This window comes from Neovison vison, chromosome 3 (assembly GCF_020171115.1).
Source record: "Neovison vison isolate M4711 chromosome 3, ASM_NN_V1, whole genome shotgun sequence".
Classification (NCBI taxonomy): domain Eukaryota; kingdom Metazoa; phylum Chordata; class Mammalia; order Carnivora; family Mustelidae; genus Neogale; species Neogale vison.
The window spans coordinates 214738571-214759314 of record NC_058093.1 but is presented as its reverse complement, the minus strand read 5'-3'; the positions used below and the strand labels follow the sequence as shown (position 1 = coordinate 214759314).

Here is a 20744-nt window from a genome sequence, read left to right as displayed (position 1 = left end):
TCTGTTTCTAGCTCTCTTGACAGTTTTCTAGGGAGAGGAAAGGTACCTCCATTGGCCTGGATGTATGGAGATATCCCCACAGTCACTGCTGGCCCTCTCAAGAGGTGGCCTCTCTTCCTGCTCAGCCTGGGTCAGTCAGGGCACTGGCAGGCCCCTCGTGATCCCTGAGCTGGGCCAACAGCCCCAGCCCCCCTCTGTGGCTCCTGTAATCTCATCACCCTTTATAGCCAGTCCCCACAGCTCCAGGGCTGTGCTCTTTGAGGAAGAGGGACTTTGCCAGCATTACAGGTGCCTCCTTGACCCTGAACTGTAGCTGGCAGATGGTCTCGCCAGCCTGTCTCCTGGCCCTCGCATCCCACGGGCTATGAGCGACAGGCATTTCCCAGGAGGACACCGTCCTCAGCCAGCCAGGAGCCGATCAGGACCAAGAGGTCCCACTGGCACATTTTTTTCCCAGGCCTGGGACCTGCAGGCTGGTAGCTGGGTGCTCCTTCATTTAACTGAATGAACTTTAAGCTGCCAGCTGATTTCCCCATGCGGCTGCCTGCCTGTCTGTTCTTAGCACCGCACCATGTGCTGCCCGGCATCCCAGCTCAGGCTGGGAGACAAATGGAATGATCCTGTGTGGTGTCTTGTTTCCCAAGAGCCAGCCTTGTCTTGGAGCCATTTTCTACCCAGGTTCCCAGGTGCCCCAAGCAGCAGAAGGCAGGTGGGCAGGCTGAACAGGAGCCCCCAGGGAGGTGTCGCCAATGTAGGCTGAGGCCAAGGGGTAGTGAGGCTCAGGCAGAGGAGAGGGGAGGCCTCTGGCTTAAGGATTAAAGAATTGGAAATGTCAGACCCTGTGGCAGTTTACAGGGGTGCTGCAGGAGGGGGTGGGCATGAAGACAGCCAAAGGGTTGGGGTTCCCAGCACCACCAGATCCCGTGTTTGGTGACCTCAGCAGTGCCGTCTCTGAGCCTTAGCTTGGTCAGCTGTGGGATGGGGCTGTGTTGTCCAGTTTCAGAGGATGTCCACAATGAGTGGGCCCCATCAGGGCAAGGCTGGTGCTTCGTGTCTAGGCCTTTTAAACTCAACCTTTCATAAAGTTCATAAAGTTCTCCACTTGTCTGGGCCCAGGATCTGATTCTTCCAGGAACGTGGGTATGTTACTTAACTCTGAGCCTTTCCTTCTCTAAGAGTGGTGGAGTTGGAACCTGCTGCTGGGTACAGTTCGGCCAAGTGCGAGATGTTTCAGGAAGCACTCTGCACAGGGCCCAGCAGAACACCTAGCCAGTGCTCAGTGAACATTCCTACTGTGTGTCAGCAGCATGCTGCCCCGGGCTCACCCTGCCTTCTATCCAGCAGGCTCCTGTCCCTTCCAAGCAACATTGTGCTCTGACTTCATCCCCCCGATTGGTTGTCTTACGATGATGCATCTCTCCAGGGAATGGGAAACCAGAGGCTCTCTCAGGGACCAGGGAGTGGAGGTGTGCTCTGCAGGGAGGCCAAGTGGGCAGGTGCCAAGAGCCCTAGAACAGTTATAAGGGCAAGAGAGTCGGGTGGGGCCCTCAGCACACACTGGGCTGCAGAGACACTTGTTACTCCACCTGATGAACCTCCAGATCCCAGTGACTTACCCTGCAGCCGGGGCTGCTCTGATGGGCAGTGTCGGCTGGGCTGCTCGCATGCAGCCAGCGACCCCCAGTTTCAGTCCTCACTCTGTGGGCATGGGAATGAGGGGGCCCAGGCTGCCAGCTTCCTCCAGGGCCACACATTGTGAATCTGGTCCACGCTTAGAGCCAAGCCAGGCACCCTCAGCCAGCAACTGATGCCACTTGCTTTGGCCACCTTCCATGTTCTCCTCTCTGCCCCCACCTGGGCCCTCCTTGGCAACCCTTCTTGTTCTCACCTGGCCAGGCCCCACTGGCTTATCACTAAACTCCCAATTCCTATCCCTGACAAAGTTTCCTTGCACCCCCTCCATGGAATCGTCTCTGGCTTCTTCGTATGTGCCGCAGTCTACTCCATTGCTTGAACGAAGTGCCATCTGCTGGGGGTTCAGACAACAGGCTTTTATTTCACACAGTTCTGGGGGCTGGGGGTCTCGAGTTCTCGAGGTCAGTGTACCAGCATGCTCAGGGTCTGGTACGAGCCTATTTCCTGGCCCACAGACGGCCGCCTTCTCACTGTGTGCCCCTACGGCTTTTCCTCACAATGTGCATTTGGAGAGAGCTCCGTTTTCCTCTTCTTAGAAGGGCACCAGTCCCATCATGGGCTCCCACCTTTGCAGGCTCACCTAAACCTAATTGCCTGCAAAGGTCCTGCCTCCAGACACTGTCACATTGTGGGGTTAGGGCTTCAACATAGGGATTTTGGGGTGGACACAAGTATTAGTCTGTAAGAGTACACTTCTTCCAGATGCCTCCTTCCTGGGTGGGCTCTTCTGGGGGTCGGAGGCAGTATTGCCTAGGTGACAGCTGAGGGAGGCCGGCCAGACTAGGGGAAGACCCCTGAGGAAGGAGACACCCCTCTTCCGGAGATGGTGGACACATAATGTAACCTCACTGGCCTCAGTTTCCTTGTCTGTAGGAATGAGGGTGATAGTACCCACCCCCACCCCAGTCATCACGAAGTGTGAGAAGCCCAATGACAGGGCACCTCTCAACGCAGGGCCTGGACCTGCAAAGGACTTGGCTTATGGGAGCCAATAGCCCCATGTGGGCACATTTAATCCTCTGAAAAATGCCACCAGGCAGGTGATTGCATCCCGTCTTATCTTTTAAGGCAGCCAAGGCTCAGAGAGATAAATTGGCTGAGCCAGCGTCATCACTGCAGAGAAGAGAGGAGGGTGGGCTGCGGACACCTCACTCCCTGGCAGCGTGAGCTTATCACTCTTTCAGGGAGGCAAATGGTGTCCCCTCTAAAAAGGTGTTCCCCACCTGGAATGTGGTGGTAGGGGGACTCCCCAAGTGGAGTGCCTTCCCCAGCACCATCACTGTTCCACCCCATAGTGTACACAAAGACCTGCACATGAGGGGACACACTCTCCGATATAAACAGGGACAAAAACACACACCCATACCTACAGAGGGACATGGGGGGACACATAGACCCATGGACACACAGGGACATGGAAACATCTAGAACGATATATAGAAACACAGGAACATGACACACACATGAGGACACAAACACAGAAATATATATACAAGGGACACACACATGGGGCAACACGGAGATCAGGACCCATACACTGACGGGGATACACACTTACAAAGACATGCCTGCCTACATGGGGACACACACAGAGAGACACAGAGACACATGGATTCTTTTTCACACGAACGCACTCCTGTGGCACCCCCCCAAGGGGCTGGCTTTCCTGAGTCACTGTCCCATAGACCTTGAGAATGGTGCTGCCCTACCCTGGGGTCCAGCAGGTTCCAGGTCTTCTCCTACAGCTCTACCCAGGGCTGGGGCTGTTTGCTCTGCATGAGATGCTGAGGCAAAGGGACAGTCCTTTCTAGCCACCTGACTTCACACCATCTTTAGACCACAGCCCACAGTGCCATGGGGCTGTGACCCAGTGCAGCCAAGCTGTGTGACCCTGCTGTATCCCCTCAAGGGGACACAGGTGGGCTGCACCAGAAGTTGTTGCTGCGGACAGGGCTAGTGAGCATTTCCAAGTGGGACATCTTCCGGGCAGACAGGGTCCTCCTGGCTCTACACTGGTCCCATGTGTGCTGGCAGGGCTTCTCTGCAGAAGCCCAGGATCTGAGAAGAGGCCAGGTGATGGCCACAGGGTCCAGCAGCCCCTCGAATGCCTCAGGCAAAGGGCAGAAAAGTCCCTCAAAAACTTGCTGTTGGGCCTGCACCTGCTTCATCCCTCCTTCATTTCTGTCCTCCTCTCTGATGTCTATCCTTTGCCTCTCTCCTCCCTGAAATGGTGTCTGTGCAGATAAGGGTTTGTTGTGGTTTCTTCATGAACCTGTTTCAGCGGCAGGATCCCTCTTCAGCCTGGGGCTTTGGGCTGGACTCTGAGCAGGGCTGATCCCAGACCTAGGCCGGCTGACCTCCAGAGCCAATAGGAGGCATCTACCCAGGCATCAGGGCCCTAGGCTGTGCATTCAGCGTGGGACTACCAGCCCTAAGAGTCAGTGCCTCAGGACTACCCCTGGGCCTGGGGAAATATGGACAGAGGCAGTGTGATGCCTGGCCCTCCCCTCTCCCTCACACTCCCCTTGCCTGCTGCCCTGCCCCCTCCCCCCAACTCTGGTCTCTCTCCTGGGGTCCAGGCTCCCTTTGTGGATTTACCAGGGTATAGTTGGGGGCCTGTTTTCCTGGGGCAGGAGACCTCTTCTGCCCAATTCCTGGATGTTTTCTGTTTGGGCATGCCAGAAGACCCCAGGGTGGCCTGGGGTTCAGAAGCAAGACCCAGTGCCTCCTCTGGAGGGAGGGCAACTGTGACAAGACAGGGAAAACTCACAATGAAAGAGCCTTACTCTGAAGATAGCCACTGCTGTCCAGTACCCGCACACTGCAAGGGTCTGGCAGGTGACATGCACGACCCGCACCCTCTGCTTTCCCTTGGAGACAGAGCGTGGCACGGAGCAGGGCTCAGACTGGGATGCTTTGGGGGCAGTGGGCTGACTAGGAAGTGTCGGGGCTCCCTTGGCTTTGGGGCTTCTCTTAGAAAGATGAGAGTTTGCATAGGCAAGAGTTTACGGGGAGGGTCGTGGCGACTGTCACAGTATCCAAATAGAGTCTGCCTGTCAAAGCCTCCCAAGGCTGCCCACTGAGCCAGGGGTCTGTGTGCTCCTCATAGTCAGCCATGTGTCCTCTCCACACAGCAGGGCAGGCATGTGGGCTGCCCCAAGCACCAGGGAATACTCAGTGGTCTTGTGGAGGATGAATGCGACACTTCAGCTGAAGGTGTGAGCAGCAGGACCTTGTAGGAAGAGAGGGTGGGCTGGCTGAGAGGTGGAGGAGGGTGGGCGCTGCTGGGATTCTGGTCATTTCTGATGTGCTGAGGAGTCTACTTCTGAGCTGGACATTGGGGGCCCTCTGCTGGTGGTGGCCAGAAGCTCAGCCGCTTTGTATGGAGAAAGGATCCATGTCCCATCACAGAGAGTCCCTGGGCTGGAAGACCCTCTCCTCTGTCCCTGCTGCAGAGGCATCTATTCATTCATTCCTCTGGGACTTCTGGGTCCCAGGAGCCTTCACAGACCTGCTCCCTGATGAGGACCCACCAGTCAGGTTTGTCCTAGGCTTTGCCCTAGGGTCTCCAGCTCCGTGTGGACGTTTCTCCAGGTGCACACAGTTTCTTGCTTCCCGTAGCCTCCAATGCCAGGTGGGCTGTCTGCCCATGCCAGGCGGGCAGGGGATGAGTGACAATGAGTCATGGCCTTGGAACGCAGGCAGTCTTCCAGCGCTTCCACTTCATGCTCTTCCATTTAAATCATTCGCTCCCTGGAACCAGGGGCCAGCTGGCCATTGTAACCTGAGCTGAATGTGATAGTGACGTGTGGCTTTTGCACCTGGGAGTGCTGGGGACCAGCCCAGGCTATACTTGCTTCTGGGCAGCTCTGCTGGCTCCAGGTCTTTCAGAGAGTCTGGGAGAGTTCGGGAGGCACAGGCTCCCCAAGAAGAGTCTGAGGTTGCAAGTGGCAGGGAGCCAGGCGTGAGCCTGCCAAGCACACCAGGGGCGGGGGTGGGGATGGAGATACCTCCAGCTGGGGAGATGCTATGGATATGGATCACTCCAGTATATGTACCTGATCCTCCAGGCCCTTCCCTGGCCATCGCAGTGAGGAGTGGGGAGTCACCCTCTCTGGAGGGCCTTCCCAGAAGTCAGGGTGGCTGGGTTCCCACTAAGCATCTGGTCTCTCTCCCGTGGGCTTTTGAATTCCAAGGACACAGTCTGCTGAGCATCTCTGCTTGCTCAATCACCTGAGTCCCCTGCCTGGGACAGGTGGTAAACCTCTCCGAGGCTCCCGTTTCTCATCTGTGAGATGGGCACAAGGACCTGCTTGCAGGGTATCGTGGGGATCACATCCGATGATGAGGCCCTGTGCTCACACAGCGTACCTGGAATGTGCATGGGGAAGGGGGAGGCTCTCCACATCAACCTCTCATCCTATCTTTGTGTCCTTGACACAGCACTGTGTTGACCCTCATGAGGTGCCAGGCATTCTTTTTCAGAAGAATTACCAATTTACCTTGGTGTGCCATTCAGCTACCCGCAGAGCTGTATGAGCCAGTGGGAGTGTTCTTGTCTTTTAGATGAAGCACCCGGGTGCAGAGGCACGTGGCTTGCTGGCGGGCTGGTGCCTCCTATCTGCCTGCTCAGTCTAGGTCCAGTGCATCCTGGGCAGGTCACCTCAGACTCAGGCTGCAGGTATCTGGGCATCTTATGTGGGCTTCTGCCCGTCAGGGGGCTCTGACCCTAAGAAGCCCAGAGCACAGGGTCCCAGCTCTGGGTCCCCTGCTGGGCCTCCTGCTGCCCTCAGAACTAAGCCAGGCCTTCCTGGAGCACCCTGGCCCTGTCTCCTCTCCGCTCACCAGGCTGCCCCATCCATGCTCGTCTCACCGTGGGCCTGTGCTATGATGGTCCTTCTGTAAGAAGGCCTCTTGCATGGCCAGCCTCTTACCTGTTCTGGGTCTCCAGTTGCTGCCCTGCAGAGGCAGGGACCACCCTGCTCACAGGGGTTTCCTGCCATCGTTTTCTCTGCACACCACTGACATAGCTGTAATGTCCCCCTCCCCAGCCTTCAGGCCAGTGGCTGGTACCCTGTCCACTCATCCTCCTCCACAGGCCAAGCACCCGAGAAGCTTTGCTGAACAAAGAGAAAAGCATATGTGTGTGTTCGCTGAGATGGGGGAGCACTGGAGACTGGGTCTGAAAATGGGAGACTAAGTCAGTGAAGGCCCACCCCCCCCCGGCCCACTTCCCTGACTCAAGTCCCCACTGCACCCCACAGCACCGGCAGCTGCTAAAGGACAGCTTCATGGTGGAGCTGGTGGAGGGGGCCCGTAAGCTGCGCCACGTGTTCCTGTTCACTGACCTACTCCTCTGTACCAAGCTCAAGAAGCAGAGTGGGGGGTAAGTGACGACACGATGCTCGTCCTGCCAGGTGGGGAGGGTCTTGGGGCCGGGCGTGGGGCTAGTCTCATGGGTAAAGGAAACCTAGCTTTCTTTTTTTTTTTTTTTTTTTTTTGCCCCCTCGGTGAAACTATGTGTCCAGGCCACTTTTCTTTAGGTCACGTTTCCAGCTGGCCATGATGCCAGGCTCAGGGTGAAAGGTCACCACTAACAATTTGGGGACATTCTAGGTCAGGATCAGTGACCAGTCTTTTATCTTCTACAGCGGAAAGGGAACCTACCTGATGAGGTGCTCTTGGGGATCCGTCATGTCATGAAAAAGTGGCAGGTCAGAGAGCTGCAGGGTCTGGTGCAGGCTGGCAGGTGAGGGAGCAGGGTGGGGAGTGGGGAGCATCACTAGACCATCCCGGTACTTTGTCTCCCCAGTCCTGGTGAGAGCTTCTAAATTATTCTCGGCCTAGGCTACGCACCACCCCCCAACACACCCCTCCCGGGAATCAGACCACCCAGGTTGCACCAGCTGTAAAGGAAATAAGAGATTATATTGAGAAAGACGAGAACTGGGCTCTTTCCCCCGTTCTGCCATTACCGTACTGAGTACACTTAAACCAGTTACCTCAGAAGACAGCCTCAGTGTCCCCTTCTGTCACAGCAAGGGATTACCCCCAGGAGATCTGTAGACCCTCAAACTCTACAGCTCTGGGGGTTTTCTGCAGTCCTGTCCTGTTGGTGGATGCCCCCCACTGATGTGCTCCCACATTAGGGAGCCTGTGGGCCGCCACCATCTCAACCCAGGATGAGGTGGATCAGGCCTAAGTCACACAAGCAGAGTGCCCATCACTAGGGGTCACCGGGACTGGGTCCCCAGTGTCAGCCAGAGGCCTTATGCCAGCCTGTCACACAGATCACAAACTAGGTTTCAAGGTCTTGTAAACTATGCGAGCCTCAGACTTAGGCTTTTCCGGTTCTTGAGAGCAGTGACATTAGCAAAGGAGAAACAGTCCATGTGTTAATGTGCTATTTCCTCCCCCAGCAAAACCCAGCAGTACGACTGCAAATGGTACATCCCACTTACGGATCTCAGCTTCCAGACGGTGGACGAGTCAGAAGCGGCTCCCAGCATCCCACTGGTGCTGGACGAGGAGCTGGATGCCATGAAGATCAAGATATCCCAGATCAAGAACGATATTCAGAGAGAGAAGGTGAGACCAGTTGGGAAGGAGCAAGGCTAGGCCCTGCAGCTGGAGCGGCAGCAGCCCTCACACCCGGGTATCTGGTGTCTGATCCACTTCTGGCCTTGGCGACCTGCTGGGATCCCTGCGAGCCCGCCTTCAGGCTTGGAGCCATCCAGTGTGTGGAGTGGGGGAGGTGCCCGGCTGCACCGATGGAGAAAGGATCCCAGGAAGGGGAATCAGCCCCTGTAGGTGTTCTAGACTGGCCCAGGCAGGCCCTTGGTTGTTTCTGGAGAGATTACAAGACTTGAGGAACAGTGAGGGTTCGCATGTAAGGTTAGCCCCGGCCAGAGCAGGCACCATGCGGTGGCCACAGACGAGGTGGGTCACCAGAAGGTTGGGCTTTGGTTCAGGGATGCCTGGCTGAGGTGGGCCGAGCAGGATGGGGGTCCTCCTCCCCCTGGCCTACAGCTCCACACCCCCCATTCCTGGCCTACGGCTCCACAAACCCTGTAGGCCGAGGAAGGCTCTGGGAGCAGTGGGGACGGGATGGGCGGGAACAGGTAGCACGGGCACCCGGGATGGAAATGTGACCGTGTGGCCTCTCCCCACAGAGGGCAAACAAGGGCAGCAAGGCCATTGAGAGGCTGAAGAAGAAGCTGTCAGAGCAGGAGTCGCTGCTCCTGCTCATGTCTCCCAGCATGGCCTTCAGGGTACACAACCGCAACGGCAAGGTGAGCGCCCGCCACGATCTCACTCAGCCAGCTGGGGCCTCCCCCTGCTAGCCCCGGCAGATGCTTCTGGCCCCCTGGCCCCCGGGTCCCATGTAGCTGGAACCTCGCTGTGCTGTGGCCGAGACCCACCGCCCAGCTGGGTGGCAGCTGTGTTCCCTGGCTCCTGTGTGACAGGTACAACAGCAGCACTTTACCTCTGGAGGGCGCTCCGACACCACGAGAGGCTTGCTAGTTCAGTACCGCACACCCAGGCCCATGTGTCCTTCAGAGCAGTGTTTTGGGCCAAAGCCCCCAGATTGACCTCAGCCCTTCTAGCTTGGAGGTGGCGGGGTCTCCAGGAAGTCTGACTAGGGCAAGGGGTTCACAGGTTTGTGCAGACCCAAACCTCAGTACAGGGATTCTGTCTGGGGACATTGTGGGCCTGAGGGGGACTTTCTGTCCTGAGTCTGGCTCCTGGTGCCGTCTGGAGTCTGGGCCTCTCCCTCGCTGGGCATCTCACATGGCTATCAGCGGGCAGCCTAGGGAGGCAGCTGGTGGGCTCTATGAGAGCCTCATCTCTGGGTCACAGCTCAGGGCCTATGTGTCAGACACAGGTGGTCTGGTTTTCAGGTTCAGAAAATAAATTGGACCAGCCCTCACTTCTGCAGATCCCAACTGGTTACCTTCTCTGTGGCCCTAAGTCACAGCATGCCATGCCCTGGCCCAGGCAGTCCAGGCAGGGGGCGGGTTCCAGAGGCAGAGCTGCGTGGGGCATGGGAGCTATGGCCGCCTAAAGCCCAGCTGGCAGGAAGGGTGGAGAGTGCCAGAAACACAAGCCAAGCTGTGAGCACACTCAGCCACCAGGCTCCAGCCAGCCTTTGGCACCCGGGTATGTGTGTCTTGGAGGGGTGCACTGCTGGAGCACATGTGGACAGTGATGGGGAGTGAAGGTAGGCAGGATGCATTCTCCTTCTCCTTCCCCAGAGTTACACGTTCCTGATCTCTTCTGACTATGAGCGTGCTGAGTGGAGGGAAAACATCCGAGAGCAGCAGAAAAAGTGTAAGTGGCATCTGCAAGGAGAGACTTGAAACCCCGGGGCTGGATATTCATCTCCTCCTATGGTTTCAAGCCTTTTCTTCCTGAGGGCTGGGCAGTGGCTCTCTTACCCAAGTGATGCTATGTGAGCTCTGGTTCAGAAAATAAATTGGACAGGAGCTCCTGTAGGGCCCTGCCCTCTATGCCCACTTTCCTAGGCCTCCCCCACAACCCCTGTATGTCACCCCCACTGCTTTCTGACCTTCCCTGTGAATTCTCCCTCTCCCCCAGTGCCTTTCCTAAATTCCCCACCTCCCTCCTGAACCTCCCTACTCTGATGCCTGCCTGTCCTCTGTGCCCCCCCCCCACCCCTGCCTGCCCTGCCCCCTGGTCTCCCTCACCCCCCCAGCAGGTGCTGATGCCAAAGAGGCCCTTGGCTGGACCCGCCCAGGCAGCCACACTGTGCTAGTCCCAGTCCTTGTCCAAGGGGCCAGCACTTGATCACTCATAGGGTAGGGTGCTCACTCTTCTCTGGGATGGTCCCTTTCCTGGGTGCTTACCTCTCTTAGCAGTTTTCACCTTCTCCTGAGCTCAGAGCTGCCCCTGGGCCTGTCTGGCAGGCTTCAGGAGTGGGAAGGCAGACCCTGCCACAAGTCCCAGGGTTGCCCCACTTGGGTCCTTCCTCTGCACCCGAGCTGTGTGGTTCAGGATTCCCAAGCCATCCTTGCTAAGAGGTTCCCAGGTGTGCTGCATGTGGCACTGTTTTGAGAGTACCTGCAGAGAGAGCCAGGCTGAGCATGGTGTCCCAGGTAGGCTGGGAGCTCCACACGCCTCTGCCCTGTCCTGAGCTCCCATTCCTCCAGGCTTATTGTCCTTGCCTGTGCTGAGCCGTAACCACCCTTCCCCCGCAACACACACACAGTGCCTGCTGCCCTGCCTGGGCTCGTGTCCCAGGTGTGCTTTTATAACCAGGGGACCCCAACCATTTGCAGCATGGCAGCATCTATTCCCTGCTCAGCACTGCAACAGAAATCAGCCCCCTTTCCTCACCTGGTGGAGATCCAGGGACCCTTGTTGACAGAGCTCAGGGCAGGGCTATGCTGGGTGTCTGTGTGGAAAGATGCTCCAAGCCGCCGTCTCACAGTTGCCTTGTGGCTGTGCTTAGGTGGCAGGCCCGCTTTTGTGTTTGCAAGCCTTATGGTAATTCCTCCGAGCCCAACCTCAGCCAAGGCCACGCCTTGTTTGGCCATTTACCAGCTCCTCTCTTGGGAGCAAGCAGCTCGCCCCCTCCTGGCCACCACAGCTCATCACCATGGTGAAGGTCTTGCGTGGGGACATCAGAGAACACCCTCTGGGTGTCCCGGTGGTCTGGGGAACCATGCAGGCTGGCTGGTTGATGCACCTGGTTTCTACCCTCTCAGGTTTCAAAAGCTTCTCACTGACGTCCGTGGAGCTGCAGATGCTGACCAATTCGTGTGTCAAACTGCAGACCGTCCACAGCATTCCACTGACCATCAACAAAGAAGGTGGGCTGTCCTCCCAAGGGCTGCTGTCCCTGTCTGCTGTCAGCACTGTCTTTGGGACCATAGGTTTCTGAAAGGAATGCGTGTGCTGCTAGGGTCTTGTCAGCCCCTGCCAGGAGTGGATGGGACGGGTCAGGGGTGGTCTGTCCCCAGCTGCTGGGTGGTTGAGGAGACACATGACTTTGTTCCTGGTCATACGACACATCTCAGATCCTCTGTGCTCTGAGTCTGGCCTTGCTTCCCTGTCCTCCCTTTGGTCATGCTGCATTTTGCGTCCACTCATCCACATACTTATGTCTACTCATTCCTGCTCACGGGCACTTGGGTTGTACACACGTCCCCTTTCCTGTCCTGGGAACCTTATTACTCTTCACCTCAGTCACAGGTCTGCTGTGCTGTGAACCCAACTCAGATCCTCAGGTCCCTGAGACGGAGGCTACAGTGGCTATGTTTCTGGCTCATGACATCCCCTGGCCCCGAGCTGAGCAAATGGCCGTCACATGGTGTTCCCCTCGAGGGTTGGTTTTGAAGCAGAGCCTGTCACCTGCCTCCCTGTCTCAGGAGCATGGATGCTTACCTCTCTGCTCTCTTGCACAGATGATGAATCTCCCGGGCTGTACGGGTTCCTGAATGTCATTGTCCACTCTGCGACTGGCTTTAAGCAGAGTTCAAGTAAGTGGTTGGTTTGGGGAGGAAGGGAACAGGGCACTGACCTGGAGGCTGTGAGGAACCAGGGTCGTGACTCAGATTATCGTCAGATGCCTTGGACCCTAAACCCTGTGAGGTCCTGTGGAGGTTGGCACGCCTAGTGGACTGTTACCAGTCTCTGGTCCCTGGTCCCTGGTCCCTGGTCCCTGGACCAGATGTGCAAGCTGCTGAGCTGTCCCCTGCAGGTAGGTCTTGTAATTACAGGCACTGGGATCTGCTACTGGCAGGAGGCATGGCCTGGGTTCCAAGCTGTGGAAAGCTGGGCCTTGGCCCAGCCAGCAGAGTAGATTTGGCTGCTGAGAGCTAAATGGATCCCCTTTTCCTCCCACCCCTCCGAGGTGGGGAGCGCCTTGCAGGTGCTCAGGCGGGGGCTGGTTGCATTTCAATCTAGGACAGCACAGGCTGCATCCCTCAGCATGCCACTTCCTCATGAGTCCTCCGGGCCCCTTGTAGGAGGATGCAGGACAGGGGCTGTGCTGCTGTGCTTTACACTGATGTTGCAAAGCTGAACGAGAAATCACTGATAAGCCACAGCCAAGAAGACAGAATTTACAAACCGTGTGTGTGTGTGTGTGTGTGTGCACACGTATAGGACTTGTGTTCAGAGTATGAGGAACTCTCAGAACCGCAGTGCAAAGGAGACAACCTAGTTTTTAAAAATGAACGAGAGATTTGAATATACTTCACCAAAGAAATATAGGTAGCTAATTAGCACGTGAAAAGGTGTTTATGGTTGTAGGGAGATGGAAATTAAAACCACAGTGAGATCCCACTTCATACCCACTGGGATGGCAATAATCAAAAAGGTGCACAGTGATAAATGTCGGTGGGAGTGTGGAGAAATTGGAACCCTCAGGCCCTCCGCTGGTGGGATGTGAAAGGGTTCAGCCTGGAACCTGGAAGACAGTTGACGGTTTCTTAAAAAGTTAAACACACCTCTACCGTGTGACCCAGCAGCCCTGCTTCTAAGTATTTACTCTAGAGAGATGCATGCATGCTCACATAGAACACGCCATGTTCATCCACGTGACGGAGCGCCACTCAGCAGTAGAAAGGTACAGAGTACTGATAAAGGCAACCACGGGGATGAATCAGAAGAGAATTATTCCTAGCAAGACACCCCATTCAAAAGACTACATGTCATATCATTCTGCTTGTCGGAAATTTCTAGAAAATCACCGTTTGGAGACAGAAAGCCTTGCAGGGGTTTCCTGGGGCTCAGGGTGGGAGGAGACTTGTCTGCCGTTGAACTCAAGGGGCCTTTTTGGAGAGAGGGCAGTGTCCTAACACAGTGGCAGTGCTGTTTGCACAAGTGTTTAAATTTTCTGAAAATCCCCAAACTTGTAACAGATGGGTTCTGTAGTATGCAGATGATAGCTCCATGAAGTCATCACACAGATGTAATTGTTCCCCTTGGCGTACCGGCCTCATGCCCCCCTCACATAAATGCTAGTGTTTTTAAGGGTTCCATATAGGCCTTCACTATGAATACTCCCTCCTTCCTGTGCCCGGGGACCTTTCCATCAACAGCGCATATGATGCCTAGCTCCTTCCCCTCCATCCCACTCTGCTCTCCTGGGCCCCCTCTGTTATCTTTCCATCTGGGTCCTCAGCATCCACACTCCAAACTCCGCATCCCCACAGTGACCCTATCACTCGGGCCCCTAAACTTGTTCCTCTTATGTCCTGTCCCAGTGAGAAATGCCTCCGTCCACCCCATGGCCAGGCCAAAAACCACCGTGTGGTTTATTGGCCATATCCATAAGATAACATTCCCCGTCAGCGAAGTTTCATTGTTACCTCTGGCCCCTTGCCCCAGCCTTCTTCTAGACCCTGGCAGTGGCTTGCTGCTGGTCCTTACCCGTACTCCCCCTGTGCCCACGATTATCCCAGCAAGGAGCTATTTGTAGTGCCCCCCCCCCGCCGGCCCCGGCCTGCAGCACCGTGTACCCATTAGGTTGGTAAGCTCAAACTGCGCAGGTGGTAGGCACTTCCTCCGGCTCCGCCCCTCTATATGCATCCTCGTCTTGGTGGTCATGGTCCATTCATCTCTGCCCAGGTCACCAGCCATAGGGCTTTGCTCACATAGAGGCTGTAGTCAGGGTTTGGCAGGTGGCCAAGTGAACACACACATATTCTGAGAGCTGCTGGTTCTGTTGCACTTTGGGATGGAATCGTTGCATGAGGTGCTGGGACTCCATGCTGGCTGCTGGTGTGTTGTTTTAAAAAGAAAATTAAGGGGGCTCCTGGGTGGGTCCGTTGGTTGGGCATCTGCCTTCAGTTCAGGTCCTGATTCTGGAGTCTCAGGATTGAGGCCTGTGTCAGGCTCCCTGCAGTGGGACGTCTTGATTCTCCCTCTCCTCTCCCTCTGCTTCTCCCCCCGCTCAAGCTCTCTCCCTCTCACTCATTCACCCTCTTGCTCTCTCTCAAGTAAATAAATAAATTCTTTAAAAAAAAATAAAAGAAAGAAAGAAAGAAAATGAAGGCCATTTTCCCCTGATTTTGAAAATGTCCAGGAACAAGAATTCCTGTCTCCTTCAAGGGTCCTTTCAGTTGGACTAAGAATCAGATTGTCAGGAGACCAACTAACAAGAGAAAATTAATAGCATTTAAACAGGAAATCCACATGGACTTGGAAATTACAGAGCTGGTCAGGCAAAATGAGGCATATATGTCATTCTGAACTAAGGAAAAGGGCATAGGGGTCTGGGAGTTCGAAGGACAGGAATGCACATGACAGGGCAATAAGAACAGATGTTTGGGGATGCCCAGGTGGCTCATTTGGTTAAGTATCTGTCAGGGTCCTGAGATCGAGTCCCATATCAGGTTCCCTGCTCAGCGAGGAGCCTACTCCCTCTGCATGCCAGCCTGGAAACTTTACTCGGTAAGTTTCCTACTTGTGCTCTCTCTCACTCCCCCTCACACACAAATAAATAAAAGCTTAACAACAACAAAAAAAGTTTGCCCTGCCATACTGATGGGTCACTCAGATAAAATTTATCTCTGCTCATAACCCTTATTTTGAGAATCCCCTCTCCCCAATCTAGATTCTTCTGTATAGTTAAGGAAAGGGCAAAAGTTTCTCTTGAGCCCATAGAGTCTTAATTACCTTCAGCTCAGAGTAATCGCCATGTCACAGTGGCCTATCTTGGGGCAGCCTGCCCTTGGCCCCCTACAAAAAATAACCCCTGCTGTCATAGAAAATGCGGGTAACGTGGAAAAGTGCGGTCACCTTCCGTGTGTCGTCCTTCTGCAGATCTGTATTGCACCCTGGAGGTGGACTCCTTTGGTTATTTTGTGAATAAAGCCAAGACACGCGTTTACAGAGACACAACGGAGCCCAACTGGAATGAGGTGAGCTACTACTTCCAGATACTTCTTGAGCTCTGGCCCTGGCAGGCAGGCCAGGATCTTGTCCCTGTGGACAGTCTGAACCATCCCCCTCCCCCGCCTGGGGCTCCCTGATGGCTTCCCACCTCCCAAGGCCTTGCCACAGCCAGCATTCCACCAGCATGCCAGGAATCTCCTGGGAGGAGGGGGGCTAGTCCAAGAGATTATATCTCTGTTCCTGAGAATCTAACCCCCACACACACACATACATTACAAAGAAACAGCCTGGAGAAGCTTTTGGAAAACGAACTTAAAAGGGCTTTTTGTGCTGCCTTTGTTACTGCTTAAGTGTTTACTTGGTAAGTTTCCATAGCGTTTTTCCCTCGGAAGTTGGAATGAGCCCTATGACCCTCTTGGATTCTGGAAGCCTGAACTCCGCCAGCCAGGGCTGGGGTAGGGACCTGATTTGCTTGTCCCGGGTGTTGGGTTTGTAGAGTTTGCTGCTCTGTTCTCCTTCACTTTGGAGAGCTGTTGTGTTAACTTGCTTACTGCCTTGCCTTGAGCCTTTAGGAGTATAGGAATGGATACAGAGTGGTTAATATTGAGGAAGCCTCCAGATCTGTGAGAATGCCATTTCCCAGTTTCTGAAGCAGCTGTGGCCCTCAAAGGCTTCATGCTTAAAGATGTGGGTGGGGACATACCACGCAACCCCCCTGCAGAAAAAGCGGCTGAGTCCCACCTGGCTGCCTGGTCCAGCTCAGGTCCTGTGGCTCATAGAGCCACGGGACCAAGCCCCCAGCTCTCCTTTCTTGGTGTCCCCTACTCTGATCATCAGACTTGATGCCTTAGCAGGTCTGAGGGCATGAGGATTGACCAGGCATGATAGCTCTGGGCATCCCTGCAGAAAGGGTGGTGTTCCGTGGCAAGGGAGCAGCAAAGCCATGTGGAACCACCAAAGACTTTGCTGGGAGCAGGAGGGCTGTGACTGACAGGGTTAGTGAGGGAGGGGTTGTGGACACAGCACAAAGGGTTCAGGTGCAAGCCAGCAGTGGAGGCTCAAAGAACCAAGGCACGAGGGTTCTAGACCAGCAGGTCACCTGGTGGCCAGCCTGGGGGTACGTCTGGATCGTCCAGGGGTGTTCCGTGTTCCCAGGACACCCGCCCTCCCCACCCCCATGCAGGCTCAGAAATCTCTCCTTTTTTCTTTTCCGTCACCCTCTTCTCCATTTCCCCACCACGACCCTGTGCTGGCAACAGCACTGGTGTGAAACACAGAATTTACTGAAGCTATCCTGAGGTGATGGAGGAGAAAGTTAACACCACACATCCTACAGTAGACAGCTCCAAAGCCTACAGGAGCAGTTCTTTCGTCTCCTCTGTCACCTCTCTGGGGCAATTTTTTTTTTCCCCTTTCAAATACATTGATTTTTTTAGAGCAGCTTTAGGTCCAGAGCAGAAAGGACAGAGATTTGCCATAGAACCCCGTCCCCAAACATGCAGAGCCTTCCCCACTAATCAGTGATTCTATACTGGCACGTCATATCACCCAGAGTCCACAGAAAACTGCATTTGTGACCAACACCCCTGAGCTTCTGGTGAAGGTGCTGTGGGGACTGCCCTTTGACATTCTGGCTTCAGGAGTTTGGATTAGATGTTAGAGGTATTCAGAGCTTCCAGAAGCATCCAGGCTGGGCCACAGTGGGGCACTCACAGGGAAGTAGCTTCTGAGGGTCTTCGTTGCAGGACTAAAGTGGAGAGGGTCTTGAGGCATGGATCCTTCTGGGGCAGTGAGGAACCCACTGGGCTTCTCTTCCTCTCACAATGAGGGACTTTCCTTCTTTCTTGGGACTTCAGGAATTTGAGATTGAGCTGGAAGGCTCCCAGACCTTGAGGATACTCTGCTATGAAAAGTGTTACAACAAAACGAAGATCACCAAGGAGGACGGCGAGAGCACAGACAGGATCATGGGCAAGGGCCAGGTCCAGGTGAGGCCTTCCCGCTCCTCTGCTTCCTGCAGAGTTCCTCTGCCCACCGCTGTGTCCAACACACCCTCGTACACCTGCCTCTGGGCCGGCCCACACCCTCTGCCGGATGCTCGCCATTCTATTCCCAGTTGACCTGGGACACAGAGACGGTTCAGCTCCAGGGATCAAGGGCAAGTGCTCCCAGATTTGGAGAGGGACCGTCACAGGTCCTTTCCTGCTCATCTCTCTGTTTGAGTGTCTGTCATGCCCCATCTTGTCCCCAAAGGAAGTTCAGTTTGACTTGTTCTCACAGCCTGGGCTTCAGTTCCTCCATGGTCTCGTGTTTCCTGGGCCTCACCTGTGCAGTTCTGCACGCGACTGGAAGAAGCCCTGATATCCGTGTTCCTAATGGGCCTCTTACCAAATCCGGCCAAGCAGGTTCCTCCCTGCCCTGCCCTGGGCACCAGACTGCTCCAGCTCCTCTCCTACCCTCCCACCCTCCCCTCCGGTAAAGCCTCCAGCAAGAGTGGGCTGGGCATTCCAGGTGAAGTGGTAGGAGGCTGTCCACAAAGCCCCACCTCTCTGCCCTGAGGGCAGGACATTGCTTTTAGTGCTGAAATTCTGAGCAGCATGGATGAAGGAGAAGGAGAGTGACTCACCCCTGAGTAATTTCGTCTTCTTGTGGGGGGGCACATATGTTCGTCCTTCAGAGGAGAGCAAGTCCTCACTTAGCTCCAGACCCCCTCTCTGTTTTGCCCGGTTTTCAGGTTCTGGTTCCCTAGGTTTTCACAGCTGCCTTCTTTCCTACCCTGGAAGCTTATTTGGGAATTCAATGGCTCAGGGCCTCCAGGGACCCCCTCATACCCTGTACCTGAGACCAGGTCTAGAAGCAGAAATGCTCCTCTGACTGCCTTGTATGTGACGACCCCCCCCACACACACACAACCTACCTTCCAGCGGACACCACCCCGTAGCCCACCCCTTCCCAGGAGAGCCGCCCCAGGGCCTCAGCTACCCCCGACAGAAAGGAACTGGGGATGGACTGGCCTGGGGCAACCGTCCAGCAAGTCCACTAAGGTTTGGGATGCACACTGGGGTTCAGTGGGGTGGCCTTGCCCAGCACAGGAAAAGTGGGATTCTTGGCCCCTCTCTCAGATGGTATAACTGGGGCACAGGGGCCCCCAAACAGACCAAGTTGGGCTACTCACAATTGATAAAATCCAAAGGCAGAGAGACGAGAGGTAGTGAGACAAGAAAGGGATTTACTTCAGTGAGGCCATCACTGGGAAGACAGCAGGCTAGTGTCTCAAAGACTGTCTCCAATATGCTAAAAATACCTGCAGGTTTACAGAAGGAAAGTGTGGGACTAAGGTCGGTGGGTGCCTGCAGGTGGGCAGTGAAGGTCAGGTGGAGCACTGTCCTGGGGTCAGTCACGTGGGGTCTTGCTGAAGTCAGGGCAGTCCTCACTGCTTGAGGGGAGGGCTGTGGTTCTCATCATGGGATCCTTTCCCCGCAGGGTCTTTCGCCTGAGTTAAGAGATAAGCTGGAAAGAAGAGCAGAGTCAGGAAGCACTGACTGAGGTTGAAATGGAGGTGGTTGAAATGCTTTGTCACTGGGCATGGTCTTTGAGGGCCGACAGCTGGTCCAGGGCCAGCTGGTAGATGTCCTGCGCAGGGGTCCTATTGTGGCTTGGTTGCTGAGGGAGAAGCGTATGGTTCTTCCTTGTTCCCCGTCAGCCTGATAAACTGTTGAGCCAGTTGTAGGGGTCCTGGTAGCGAAGGGCTTCTGGATGGAAGAAGGAGAAATGCAAGCTGGTGCTTTTCAGCTCTTGCACTTTTGGGGTCCTGTCCAGGGATCTCTGACAAGTCAGGTCCGTTCCCCAACCAAAGTCACCCCCTTGAGCCGGACACAAGTCCCGTGTTGACGGAGGCGTGCACCAACTGCGAAGTTGGGGTGATGTCTGGGGGCTGGCTCGCATGCTCAGTGCGGACCCTCACCACTCTGCAGCTCATGTGCATTGACTCCCCAGTGTCCCTGAGATCCAACCCCATATTTCCTCATAGGTCTTATTCACCATCTTGGCTCAATAGAGAGTCCCATGGATTGAGTCAGCCACTTCAAGGGACTCTTCTCCTTTTAATGGACACAGACCTGTTTTCCAGATTTTGCTGTTCTGGGAGCATGCTGGGGCTGGACATCTTTGAGGACTGACGTGTTTTGGCACCTGGTGGGCAACGGTCATAACTCTGGCCCTTTGAGTTTTCAGGCTGTACTCTGCTGCTCAGCAACTAATGTGTTCCCCTTGCTCGCCCTCCCTTCTCCCTCTCCATAGTTGCATCTGCCCCCAGCCCGGGCATCCCTCCCATACACCCATTCCCTGACCCCCCCATCTTGCAGAGAGCCCCAAGGCAGGCTGAGGATGCAGATGGACTGGTTGTCTGGCTTTTTTAAGTCCTTTTTAAGTCCTTCTGAAAGACTGAGGGAGGCCCAGATTCCACCAACCTTTCACTCAATTCATTCAAATCCTCCAATGCTAGAGTCCCAGGGGTGGTAGGATTTGAACCAAGGCCTCTGAGCACTGTCACTGGGTAATCGGGTATCTCAGTGGAAAAGAGAAAAGAAAGGATATTCATCCTCTTCTTGTACTGTGTTGAGCCGTCTGTGGAAACCCTTTGCCTTGATACTACTGGATGTAAACAAAATATCCTTTTATGAGCACAGCCTATGCTCTCGGACACACTAGGGGTGCCAGGTGTGCTCCCCGCCCTGTCTTGCGGAAGAAAAGAGCCGTGGGGTTGTGGGGGATGGCTTGGGACATCTCTGAGGTTCTCTGAGGGGTGCTCCTCAGTGAACACGTTCCCTTTCTGTTCCTTCTGGTAGGCAACATAGGACAGGAGTGGACTCTGCTTAAAAAAAAGGAAAAGAAAAGAAAAAGATCGTGGCTGACCTTGTTAGAACATTAAGGTTGACTGTATTCAGCAGGATGTAAGTATAGGGACCCTGCAGTGAGGTTTTGCAGCAGGGGAGAGAAATGGAGCCCAACTCTGAATGTGACAAGGAGAGAGGGAATTTATAGCCAAGAAGCAGGGTGTGGGGGGATTGTTGGTTGGAAGCTACTAAAGGGAAACATCAGGGGTAAGGGGAAACATCAGGGGTAAATCAACCTAACGGGTTCCTTTCTGAAAGGAGGCCAGGGCAATCAGACATTACCCAGAG

General features: G+C 55.0%; 1 protein-coding gene across 1 annotated transcript in view; it reads left to right on the top strand.

Moving 5' to 3' along the window:
• The window catches only part of BCR (BCR activator of RhoGEF and GTPase), a 122871-nt gene that overhangs the window by 85713 nt on the left and 16414 nt on the right, over window positions 1-20744 (top strand). The window contains exons 9-16 of the mRNA XM_044243831.1: window positions 6960-7081; window positions 8115-8283; window positions 8868-8987; window positions 9951-10026; window positions 11424-11528; window positions 12123-12197; window positions 15490-15587; window positions 17418-17549. Of these exons, the coding sequence (XP_044099766.1) occupies window positions 6960-7081; window positions 8115-8283; window positions 8868-8987; window positions 9951-10026; window positions 11424-11528; window positions 12123-12197; window positions 15490-15587; window positions 17418-17549 (897 nt within the window). The remainder of the gene's footprint in view (window positions 1-6959; window positions 7082-8114; window positions 8284-8867; window positions 8988-9950; window positions 10027-11423; window positions 11529-12122; window positions 12198-15489; window positions 15588-17417; window positions 17550-20744) is intronic.